At 30.4% G+C, this 13,018-nt stretch overlaps 1 protein-coding gene across 4 annotated transcripts in view; it reads left to right on the forward strand.

The window, feature by feature from the left end:
• Positions 1 to 13,018, forward strand: part of LOC113516777 (tensin-1) — a 115,607-nt gene that overhangs the window by 62,583 nt on the left and 40,006 nt on the right. For all 4 annotated transcript variants that reach the window (XM_052899603.1, XM_052899604.1, XM_052899605.1 and 1 more), the window contains one exon: positions 5,599 to 5,775. In XM_052899603.1, coding sequence (XP_052755563.1) covers positions 5,599 to 5,775 — 177 coding nt within the window. The remainder of the gene's footprint in view (positions 1 to 5,598; positions 5,776 to 13,018) is intronic.

The following is a 13,018-nucleotide window of genomic DNA, read 5'->3' on the forward strand; positions in this document are numbered from 1 at the left end:
GGTTATCTTATCAGCGGAGGCCGCGGCGCACAGTTCCGAAGTGTTTAGCCACTTACGATTCAAAGTTGCAAATCGAAAATAGGAATATGGCTTTTAATACCTATACGAATATATCTAGTTGCTAATATATATTTTTTATTTTTAAATAAAAATGTTTATATTCTGTCACTTTCTATTTATAACATTTAAAAATTGTGATAGTATCTAATGAAAACTGATACTAAAAATTCAAGTTAAACTAATATAGTATTATTTAAAACTGCAATGTCTACAGTAGATTTGGTAGAGAATGAAACTTTATTGATACGTTGCAAAATTATAGTGCATAGTATTGTTCGTTCATCGTAAACTATAAATGAATGTCTTTTGTATTACGTCATATTCATCACATCAACCGTGTCTTTAGTACTTTACAATGCTAATAAACTTGACCATATTATTATTACTATATTTACTATGCTACACAAATTAATTTGTCTACATGTATTCACTTCTAGTTACTACTCACACTTGTGCATTTTATTGCTACTAGAAGTTATTTACACAGATGTTCAATCCATACGTCGTGTCAAGCGTCGAAACAAACATCTAGGTTCGAAACTAAACTCTCGTAGGTAAGGACGCAAGTTTATTTAATAGATTGCGAACCAGTATTGGCTTTGTTCGACATTATTTGCAAAGTAAACGGGCTCTAAGATGACATAGAAGGATAAAGGAGTCCACAGAGGTGGATCGGAGAGTAGCAAGAACACTAAGTGCTGGCACGTCCGCTATCTTTCTACATAATCGCTTTAATACCCGTTAACCAATTGTCCTTGGCCCTTGTTTACTTAACGAGCAGATATGCGATCTATTCGAAATGTGTGCGATAGTTGATGTAGTACATTATTAAAATAGATCGAACAAATATCACATTTCCTAATACCACATGTGACCTAATCTGATAATTAAAGACTTCCGAAACTGCGCGGTGAATGTGAATGAGGCCGTTGTTGTATTTAATTTTATATGAAACTATTTAAAACTACACGAAAATGACATAGTATCTTTTCTATGTAACAGATAACGTTCATACATTATGCAAAACACTTAATTTTTTCTTTCATTATTAAAGTTAGAAACTGTAATAAGATAAGTAACTATAGTAAGGTAAAGTATAATAACACCTACTCGATCTCTCCTCATTATAATTAAGATAGTGTTCTACAAAAATAAAAAAAAAGCGAACCGATTTTGATAAAATTTCTATGGGACCAATTCATAAGTATAGGGTATACTTATGAATTGGTTCCATCATAAAATTCATACAAAAAATTAAAATTGTGAGGTAACAAACAATAAAAAAACCAACTGAATTCAGAAGCTCCTTCTTTTTGAAGTTGGCTGATAAAAAGCAAGCAAATAGCTTCATAAGAAAATTCAAGTACGGCTATTTAAAAAATACTCATAAATTAAATTTACTGGAACGATTTTGGTTAACAATAACAGCAAAAAAAGCTAAGACAATCTATTGTGCAATTTCGAGATAATGTCTGTCATGTCATTTCACTTTAAGGCAGGAAATTTCTTTAATGATGTGGTAAAGAAACATCCTAATTCAATTTTTCAATTCATATTTACCTTTTTATTTATTTTTTAGCTTTAATTATAATGAGACCAACCAAAACCTACTAATCTCAAAATTTGCATATAAGATTTATAATTAGCCTTTTAATATTATATATTTTACTAGCTTTTACTGAACTTCATCCGCGTTATTGGGATATGTTTACTGACCATGATGAAAAGTAGCCTATAGCCTTCTACATCCCATGTGGTACGTGAATAGCAAATTTCATAGCGATTGGTTAAGTCGTTAAGGTACTATAAGGAAACAAAGAAACAAACTCACTTTATAATATTGTCGTTTATTTATTTTACACTTTATTGCATGATTTATAAAATAGTAAATACATTTAATTGTAATGAGAATTATTTTGACATTATTTTGTCTGGAATTTACAACTCGTGACTAAAGTAAATAAAACATTACATATGTATACATATTAACCATATATTAAATAGTGTTGTACTTATTTTTTACGATAATGGCAGTATAAAAATGGAGATACATTCTCGCAACAAATATCTATAGCTCGAATAAAATTATGATGTTATTGAAAATTATATAGAAATACTTCTTTCTATCGAATTTATTTTTAAATAATATATAATAAAGTAAAAAATAAATAAAACAAATGTTTTATATGGATAAAAATATTGCATTAAAGATTGTATAAAAAGACCAAAGACTTTTATTTCTGTACAAAATCAAAATAAGAACCGTGAGAGAATGTAACTTTTGTTAAAAATATAAAAATGTTGCTCTAAATTCAAATACCCACTTCAACCGCTACAAAATTAACATAAGAATAAATCGATCAATTTTAAAAATCATTTATCAAAATCTGTTCTAAATTGCTAAAGATATCGTGTAATAAGCACTATAATGATAATTATATATTTTTACTCATCGTTCATACATTATCAAAACTTAACATTAAAAAACTCTTTAATTCGTAGGTCACTATTTCAACTAATGCAAAAAACAAATCTTTGTTAGTTGAAGATAAAAACTAAGCGTGAAAGACGTATTAGCATTCTCGCCTAATGAGTTACGTTGTTCCTTTTGCTGTAACTTTGCCTTTGTGAGCCATTGAACTTTACGAAACAAAATTTAGTTTTATTTACTAAACTTAAGGGAAGAACATGAAAAGGTTAATCCTCCAGATTATAAACTTTTATGACTTTTATTCTTTGACAAAGAACTACCTATAACATAAATTTATATTTCTAAAAACAAAACCAATCCTGTTGATATCTGTAATAATATCTCTTAATATCTATGTCGTGAAACAATTCAATCTAATCAGTATGACATAAATGTTTCATCTCTGTGAGGTGTGGATAGCTTTATTAAATCTCGGAGCCGTCTTATCTCGCCCATCCCTGTTGAAAGTAGTAACGAAATATTGAGTGCATACGCCCACGTGTGCCCTTCATTGCTGGCGATGTGTGTAGTACTATTACCATCGCGTTGCATGCGAGCCGAGCGCGGTCCATGCAACCCACGTGGCTTGTTTATTATCTTATCTACCTGCTTGTTAATCTGCTGTGCTATTTTCACACAATGTAGAACATATTTTGAAATATAGAGGTACTAGTTAGTACAGATTACAGATACCGCTTCTGTAAAAATGTCGGTGCAGTATAAGAATATTTCAGTTCGTAGCTGTAGGTATCTACCTATTTGTACGTAAGGTAAGAGTATTTTTGTGTGTATTACTATTTTGATATCAACTTCATAAGATTTTCTTTATATGAGAACTCCAATTCACCTAAATAATATATATTATATATGTAAGTGATCGCATGCACTTTGTTAGAATCAATTTTTAAATAAGTATGGCTATCAATTAATTGATGTGAACGTTCATATTTTTTATTTCAATAAAAAAATAATAAAAGTACTCAGTTTCAAAGTATAGCCGCAGCACCAGTTATCGAACCAATCATTATTCAATTTCACTCAAATTATCTGGATTGGATGTCGGTACGTTCGCCACATAAATTTGAAGCTATATTTTATGTTAAAACATCGCTGACATCTAAAATTAGGGCTTGAAGCCACATACTTAAGCAAGTAATTGCTACGTTAATAGGTTAGATTGATTGAAAATCTAATATGCATGTCACTACAGTAGCATTCGAACTTCAGGAACTGAGAGTGTTGAACGTGTCTCGCACATTTACTGTGTCATTAGGTTACCTAGTCGCAAATTGCATACCTTTTTCGATTAGTTATAATCAATATCCTGTGCAACCTCTGTTTGTATTACAAAGAAGTCCAACTGAGAGCTAAAACGTGACGGGAATGCCCAGTGCGTCATATTGTCTGAACAAGGTCAATCGATTTGCGAACTTTGTTGCATTAGGTATGATTATAAATGCCGAAAAGGCGAACGTTTTCTAAATTCTTTTTTACGTTCTAAAGGTTTTGCAAGCAAATTCTACGACGTTCTCTGCACAGAATCTAGTATACTGTGTTCTGAGATATTTCTAAGCGCTCTTTCTTATTACATGTTCAAGGTCATAATTTGGATACTGAGCACTAGTATTATACAGTGTGCAATCTATAGTATTCTCTAAAGAGAGTATTGTGCGAAACAAAAAATATGAGTCTAAAAACAATAAAAAACTTCATCCTTATATACTCATCACGGCGCGTTCAGATGTTGAAATAAAGCGTGTGGAACATCCAAATTTTGTTAGCGTTTCAAATTTTGGTCCATGAAATTTATGTTCTAAAATATACTATAGTATGGGTACATTCTTAGCTGTTCATTCCTATAAGTAAACGGCTTAATTTTCATCTATAAAGATGCAAAATTGTAAGTCTCTATTCCAAGTGGTTTTTCTGTTATTAATAAATCATTAGGATATTTTTCTTTATTTGTGAAAAGATTCTTACTATATATATTGTAATATTAGAGTATAGATTAGAATATATATACTATAGATAATTGGTAGATATATCAGAAAAAATTGATTGTTTATTTGAGTGCGCTAAGAGTTGAATTTTTTTTTTTGCATTTGTTAGTTCTTTTATGAGGAAGTTTATAGGCTATTTGATATCATGATATGACTGCGGGTGAAACCGTGATATATAACTAGTTTTAATTAACAGATAGAAGATTTGAAAAGAACATAGACCATATCCTAAACTAACATACTCGTATAGAAGATTTTTATCATACGAATGGTGAATAGTAATAAAAAAAAACTTGGATATCTCTGGTTACCCCAAAACGACCTTGCATGAAGATAAAGTGGGTATATAGAGATTGATAAAAATAACTGTCCGTGAATAGAGTGTATAAATTACTCCCGGATCTTGGAGTCTTTTGTTATCCAAATTGGCTGCGAGAGCATCTTCAACTTGCTAATAGCGTAACAAATGCACATATTTCACTTTTTATACTAATTCAATTTGTAAAATTTGAGTAGGTAGATGTAGGAATAGAACTTTTCGTAATTTCTGTATCTATGAATGTTAAACCTTTATGAAATTAAACAGTATTCAAAACCAATTAATCATATTAATTGTTTACTAGCTTTTTGTCTCTTACTTTGTATGCTTGAATTTTTGAAGGAAAACCAATGGAATAAACTATTTCTAGACGGTGTGTCAAGATAAAATATACACCAGATTAAAAAAAATATCCTATTTCTTAAAATGATATATCTTGTAATTCATTAGTCTTATTACCAGATCTCATAATATTTTTTTCTTAAATAACTCCAATGGACAGATATTGTCTAGTTATAATTTTATTCATCATCATCATTATCATCTCAGTCAATATCTGTCCACTGCTGAACATAGGTCTCCTCCATAAATTGCCATAAGGAACGGTCCTGAGCTACTTGCATTCACTGACTCCATTTGTGGTAATCACTCCATTTAGTGGGGGGATCAAACAATTTCATTATTTTAGTAAAACTTCTATTGGTTCTAATTTAAAAACACGGATATAAATAAATGCTTTTTTTTAACAGGACCGAGCAAGATTTACGGATACTAGTTGGCAAATACATCGCACCTGGACCCGCAATGGCGACCCGCTTCCGCTGTCGCTGCCGCCCACCCGTTCTAACCCCGCTCCGCTCATCACTTCAGTCGCTGCCGAAAATATACCAAACGTGGATCAAAATGGAATTTATGATACCATAACAGTAAGTATTTTTGTATATTCATTGAGGTAAAATATTTTAGGAAACATTTTGTTTAAGATCGTCACTAAATGTGGATAACCACATGATTAATGTATATATTTAATTATATCCTCGTAAATTGTCTGAAGTTATTTATATATTTTGTTATCTTACATATCATGTTTTACGTACAAAAATAGATATCGCGTTTAGATATACAATAGAAACTTTTATAAATTGTGTTTTAAATAAGTTGAATGACTGAAAAAAAAATTATTGTGCTTTTTGGACCTGAGTTCAGCCTTCGACACAATTAGCCATGATATTATTTTAAGTAAACTTAACTATTATGGTATGCATGCATTTGAGCTATATGTTGAAATGAAAAATGTAGGAAATAATCGTAAAATATTTAAAAAAAATTTATACAACTTAGAATGGCAAACAGCTGACGGTCCACCTGATGGAAAGTGGTAACCATCGCCTATAGACATAAGCAGTACCATGGACATAACAGAGTATACTGTTTCGCCCATGATACCCCCCATGCGTTGCTATTCCTGAGGATTCATTTATAGAATTCTACAATAATAATCAACTTCCGTGCCTTTTTGATGCAAAATATATCTACTCAATAAATGAATTTTAATAATGAAATAACTTACACATTGTTATTTAAATATTCAAAATTACTGTTATTATGCCTTATTTATAAATAATTCGGTTAAATTGTTATATTCTTAATTTGTATATTGTATAATCTTAAAATATATCATTATCAAATTTTGCAATCTAATTCAATTTATTTATGAATAAATGATTTCATTTAGATTATTCATTATTTTTATCACACAGTTCTGCTTTTTAATTTATCTAAATTCTGATGACCAAGAAGATTGGAGAGACTTTTGCCAAGGAGTGGGACATCATCATCAATAGAATATCTAAATTATGTGCTATTGAATAATGATAAGATATAACACTATTAAGAAATTTCATTAAACTAGACGCAAACATATGCAGTTGAATAAAATAACCTGGCAGTACATGCACGTGTGACACAAGCGTCCGATTAAACATAGAAATCGAATCGCGTCTTTCGAACTATAGATTTGCATTAACCGCACATAAATCATAATCCGCCAGTTCATGCCAGTCTTAGAGGCGGTACCCGAGACTCGCCAGTTCCTGTTGTTTCGCTAATGCACCTTTGTGCTGGCATGCTCGTAAAATAGGGTGATTGCCCGGGAACCGTCGCCTGTTGTCACTGAACCTCACTGTTGTTCTTGCTCTAATGCAAGATTTTCTTCTACTTTCAAAAGCAAATTTTATATTTAACAGCATTCATAACGAACACCGAAGTATTGCAACGTTAGAATTATTTGGCAATTTTTAAAAATATATCACAAATTTTCAATATGTTTCATTAATTATTTGAAAAAGTACCCTATTAGTGAACTAAAATGTTCATGATGCAATAAGATTTTTATAAAATTGTCACTGAAAATTTAAATATTGATGGCAAAAAAGTGTTTGTAAACTTTCGAAACAAAATAATAAAGAGGAAATTTATTACTAAAGGTATATGTATGTGTAACTTATTGTATGTTTAGCAATTTAGTTTGCTATTAGAGCCCTTTTATCATAATCAGTCAGAAATATTAAAAATTAATGTATTGCTATTGAAAATTGAGAGATAATTTTAACGTTTTGGTAAATTTTGGTATGAATCTTCTTAAGCACCACACAAGCTTTTGGAATGGTTTTTAAGTTTAACAGTTAATCATATAAAAGAAAATTAGGTTAGCTGTGATGGGACTAATTGAGTTAGGTGTTGTTCTGCGGAAGTCCATTATACTTAATATTTATTATAGCTCTATCAATGTATCAGCAAGTATAGTTTGAGGTTACACGCAATGCAGTGAGGCAAATTCATCAAGAGCTTCCAGTTTAGCAAACAAATGTTAGCTAATGTAAAATGCTTGGTTATGCCTTGTGTCATAACAATAAATGGATTTGCAGGTAAATTGTAATTAAATAAAATCATATTAATTAATACTATATTGGGCAATATTGGTTGATATATAACGTAGAAAGAGAATGACGTTACTATCCTTAATCTATGATATGTAATGAATCTCAGCGAAGTGACAGGTGACTCAATTAAGTAGGTACTTACTCCATTTTTAATTCTTTATCGCCTTATCGATTAATCTAAACTTACAATTGTTATTTGTTACGTTGTGTGCACCTTTTGTACGTTTAAAATGCAACAGTGATTGACTATAACAACCTAGAAATTGATAAATGTTACCGGACGCCGGGTTGACAATATCAAAGTAGACCGCGTGGCCACAGATATTTACTGAGTTATTTCAGGTTCTATGCGCACTATTGTTGTGGTCGTTTGTTCCGATGGAGTGCTGGCGCCCACGCATAACGTGTACAACGTTTCAAACAATTCTCTCTCCTGCCATAGCAATTGTGCTCAAACGAACATTTTATGTAAATATTTACAAACTATTAAGTTCATAAACAAAATAAATTATATACTTTGACAGAAAAGATATTGAACGATGACAGCTCCGTTGAAGTAGGTACATTTGAATGCTGTCCGGGAGTTCAAGGATCGAATTTAAACCCAAATTGTTCAAATGTATTATTATTGAGTAACCATTCTATTATTTTATTACTATATTGTACTCTATTATTATATTTATTTTATTACTTTTCTATTATCGTATTGGATGACCGAGAATTAAAAGTATTTATTTATTTGTGTCAACAAGATAATAGAAAAAATTAAACATAGTCCCATGTTTAGATAATATCTTAACCTAGAATGTTATATTGTATAATGTAATTTTTTTTTTATTTTTGCTTATTTTTCCTATGTAGCATTAAATTTGCCTTTCGTCCCAAATAAATCAAAGTAATCAGCCTATGTTTAGTAATGGACAGCGAATAGCCTTAACGACGATTACGAAGTATTTTAAAAGATTAAAACCTTTGACCCAAGTGTTATAACAATATTACGACACATTTCAATAGGGGTAGCTGTCCGCGGGAGGACAGGGTTCGATTTAATGGGGTGATTGTGTCTGTATAATTGATGCGTCGATCGGAACTTCCTTTCGCGACCTAACGCTAATGCTATCGCTATTATTTAACAGTGAAATATACTTATAAATATAAAATATAGGTGTATGCAAGATATGCCTTCTGATGCCTTAATGGCTCAATTAGTCATCATATAATTTGGTATACATGTAATATTTGGGGTGGATAAAGTCTTAAGCGGCTTTACGCGGTTAAAGCAGTAAGTTCCAATACTTATAGGCAATTTTTTTTATAATAATAAATAATAATATTCTTTGAAGGAATAGCAATACCCAATGCTTAGAAATTCAATTCAGTACATAGTTGAAAGTTTGTACATATAGAATTGAATTGCGAAGAAAATCAGAAACTTCTATGAATTATTCATTGAGTTGAAGGAAGAGGTAGGCATATGGGACCGTATTTTAACTTTTAAAGTTAAGATTGAATAAATTAGAATAGCCAAGGAACATCAGTTGATGCGATCAGAAAAACATGTGACGGTTTTAAATAGTTTAAAAAGTTTTCATTAGAAAAGTAGGACAAAAGTCAGATCACGAATATTTTATGTTACTTATTTACAATTGAAAATAAACTATATTCATCAATTTTAGAAGAAGGATAGCAATTTTATTTATTAACAAGAACATTTATGCAATAGTGAATGTTATGTATTATAAAAAGTTAGTAATCTTAATATTAAATGGTATTAGTGTAACAATTGCTGGGACTCTAAATAAAATAATTATCTTAATTAGGGAATAAAAATATGTATTCAATGAAAAAAAAAATGAAACTCATATTTATATTTTATTTTTTCGTCTAGAAAACTGGTAAGAAACGGAGATAAAAATCACGAAACAACAAACGTCTAAAAAACAATTCAATTACGTAATATATCTACTTATACCGTTTAAGTATTCAACAAAAGGCAAAAGCGAAGTAAACTTTATGGAATTGTAATGCCTACAGTTACCTTATGTAAGTGAGGTCATATTCATTTGGAATTGTAAATGATGATCATGACTTAATCACAAGATCACCAGCGACCTATTACATATCTATAAATATCTTAGATGATGATAAAATTATAGGTGTTTATTTTTGTTTGTAAATTATATTCTGTAAATTATAGTAATAATTAAAGACGCCTAACAATATCAATCATTATAACTCGTAACCTATTGAAGACTGGGCTAATGATATCCACGATTTCTATTATAAGATCAAATTGAAATAGTTTTCGTCAAAAATGTTTAAGTAGTATTGCCGTAACAATATATTGTAAAATTAATAATACATGGATATTTTAAAGTAGATTGTTTTTATTTTGTAACAATGGTTCATTTGTTTATTCTTCCCACGAGTATTCATATATATATATATATATATATATATATATATATATATATATATATATATATATATATATATATATATATATATATATATATATATATATATATATATATATATATATATATATATATATATACATTCCTACACGGGCCAAAAAATATAGATTTGTACTATATTATAAAGAAATACAGGATTTACCTAAATTCTGTTACGTTCTAAAGTCATATGTTAAATCCATGACGTGATCTAATGATCTGAATGTCTGCTTTGATCTCCGATAAACCTTGAAATGTAATTTACCGTAACAGTAAAAATCGCTAAATCGTATAAAATTTTAAAAGAACAACACGTCAGTGGTTCGGAATGTTGTTCGAGATTTATTTCTCGGTGATCGTGATGTCATTGTGCAAAGTTTTTGTTTGTATAAAATGTTTACTTAGGTAAGTTTTGTATTATGTCATAATAATTTTTACTTACTTATTTTATACTAAGCATTGTAGACGTATCAACGAACCATTTGATGGAAAGTTATTTATAAATATAAACAGTGGGTTAACTTTTGATATTTAGAATCAAATAATTACAAGTAATAGATGTTATCTAAATTTAAAAAAGATGGAACAAATTAAACTAGTTTATTCTCGTTATTGGCCTAATCCTTTAATAGAATTAAATAGCAATTTCAAATCACATTATCTGCCTACCTTGTAATTGGCGTGAATATTGGCAGAAAATATCGTTCATAATTCGTTCGTCGGCGCTGAGAAGACGCGACCACCCGCCGCCGTCGTGATAGCGATCAGCGGCGTCAGGTGTCGGTGCATAGGCCATCACACCCGTTAGGCACGACGCGTCGCCATAAATAAAATTCGACACATACACAATGGAGTAGCCCCCGACCCACGAGATCGACAGATATCGTCCTACACTCCTCCGCAATCAAAACATTTTGAACAGCCAGCTCTGAACTACCGGTAACATGATACCTCATATACCAATGCCACATTTATTTCCATAATTTGGAACATCGCTACAGTTGAATTGTCTAAATATTATAAAATGTTTAAACATTATTTAGATAGGGATCAGAAGAACATTATTTATAAATAGCTTACCCTCGTAGTTTGGTGTCAAAGATAGCGATGATCTGGTATTTATCTGTCCATAATAATATTTAGATAGAACGCGTTTGTTTATTTCTAGTTTAGTTATTAAAATAAATTAAAAATCTATAAATAAAATTACTACAATTTGAAACATTACTTTAAAATAAGAATATTACGAAAGATTATGTTTGAAAACTTTACAGACAAGTATGTATGTTTTATACTAGGAGACTATATAAGGAGAGATTAAAAATATATAAGTACAAAGCCGTAGGTAACGAGCAGAGCTAGATAAACTGATAGGGTTAAATCGACTGCAAAATTTTCTCACGATAGTTTTGCAATAGATACAGCGGCTTGAGCCCCGCGGCATCATATTGTTCATAGTCTTGGCTATAGAAGTACAGAGGAAATATGAAGGTGGACTAAATAGAAGTATATAATCGTAATAGTAGTTAAGTTCGATATTATACAACTTATTTGATGAGGTATAAAAAGGATCAAACTCTACTTTGTCTTTTCGCAGCCTTTTCCCGAGGTATGAGCCTACATTAAATTAATGGCACTACTAACCACAATGACAACCATAAAACCAGACTTTCTAACTGTTTATATACCTACAAAATTATCACTTTTGCTAGATCTGCACTTCTGTATTTGGTATGTCAATATACTTTTAAAAAAATACGTTCAAGAGAGAAAGTGAATATTATAAAAAAATTATGTTTAAATAAAGACTGCGTACATATTTGTGTTCTGAGTTTTGGCTGCACCATACACTTCGGCCACTTTTTGGGTTTTTTTTTACTTTCTTAGTGGCTTTTGTGCTGTAAATAATTAACTTCATCTTGTCAACCATGATAGATTTTTAAAAGCTTTTTTTTTATTATTATTATATTATTATTTTTGCTTTTGCTTTTGAAATTACATATATTATTTTTAAATCTGCGTATGACTGATAGGGTTATCCATCTAATTTTAGAATAAGTCTTTCATTAAAATATTCCTTTATCACTTATGTATCTCCCTGTCACATAGAATTATTTTTGAAAACGTTATTTTCAGTCAAACATACAATAATAAATAAATTTAAAATAATTACAACTTAGTATATTACTGTGTTAGAGCATGGAACATAATAGAAAATTGTGAAAGTAAAATAGATGCACATGTCTCGTTACTGATCTCGGCAAATATAAATTGACGTTTGTCGGCAAAGTCGGTAGGGATGGCAGCAAAAATAATTGTGCTTGATTGACATGCACGATTTGGCCCTTACATACCATACAGCAGTCAATAAGTGTCGTAAGAACTGTACAGTCGCGCCTTAGATTTAAAAATATTTCTTAATTATTTTTGACTAATTTTTGCCGCACTTCGTACTCGTGGAATTTGGAAGTAGATAATTACTTCTAGTCGGCGGATTGAAATAAAAGAAACCCGGGCTTTTCTCAGTTATACTTTCAAGAACACAACTGTGAAATATCCAATTTGGTGCAGTAGTATTTGTGATGCCGGAACACACTTACAGACTGAAAAAATTCTATAAATAACAGGCTTTGGCTTCTTAAGAACCCTCATATAAATTTCTCTTAAATATTTACTATGTACAGACATTGTTTAGTCACAACTTTATTATATTAGTATAGTAGATGCAACTTGGAAAGGCAAACAAGCTGCCGGCCCACCTAATGGAAAGT

This window comes from Galleria mellonella, unplaced genomic scaffold (genome assembly GCF_026898425.1).
Source record: "Galleria mellonella isolate WM207_F2 unplaced genomic scaffold, CSIRO_AGI_GalMel_v1 utg588, whole genome shotgun sequence".
Taxonomy (NCBI): domain Eukaryota; kingdom Metazoa; phylum Arthropoda; class Insecta; order Lepidoptera; family Pyralidae; genus Galleria; species Galleria mellonella.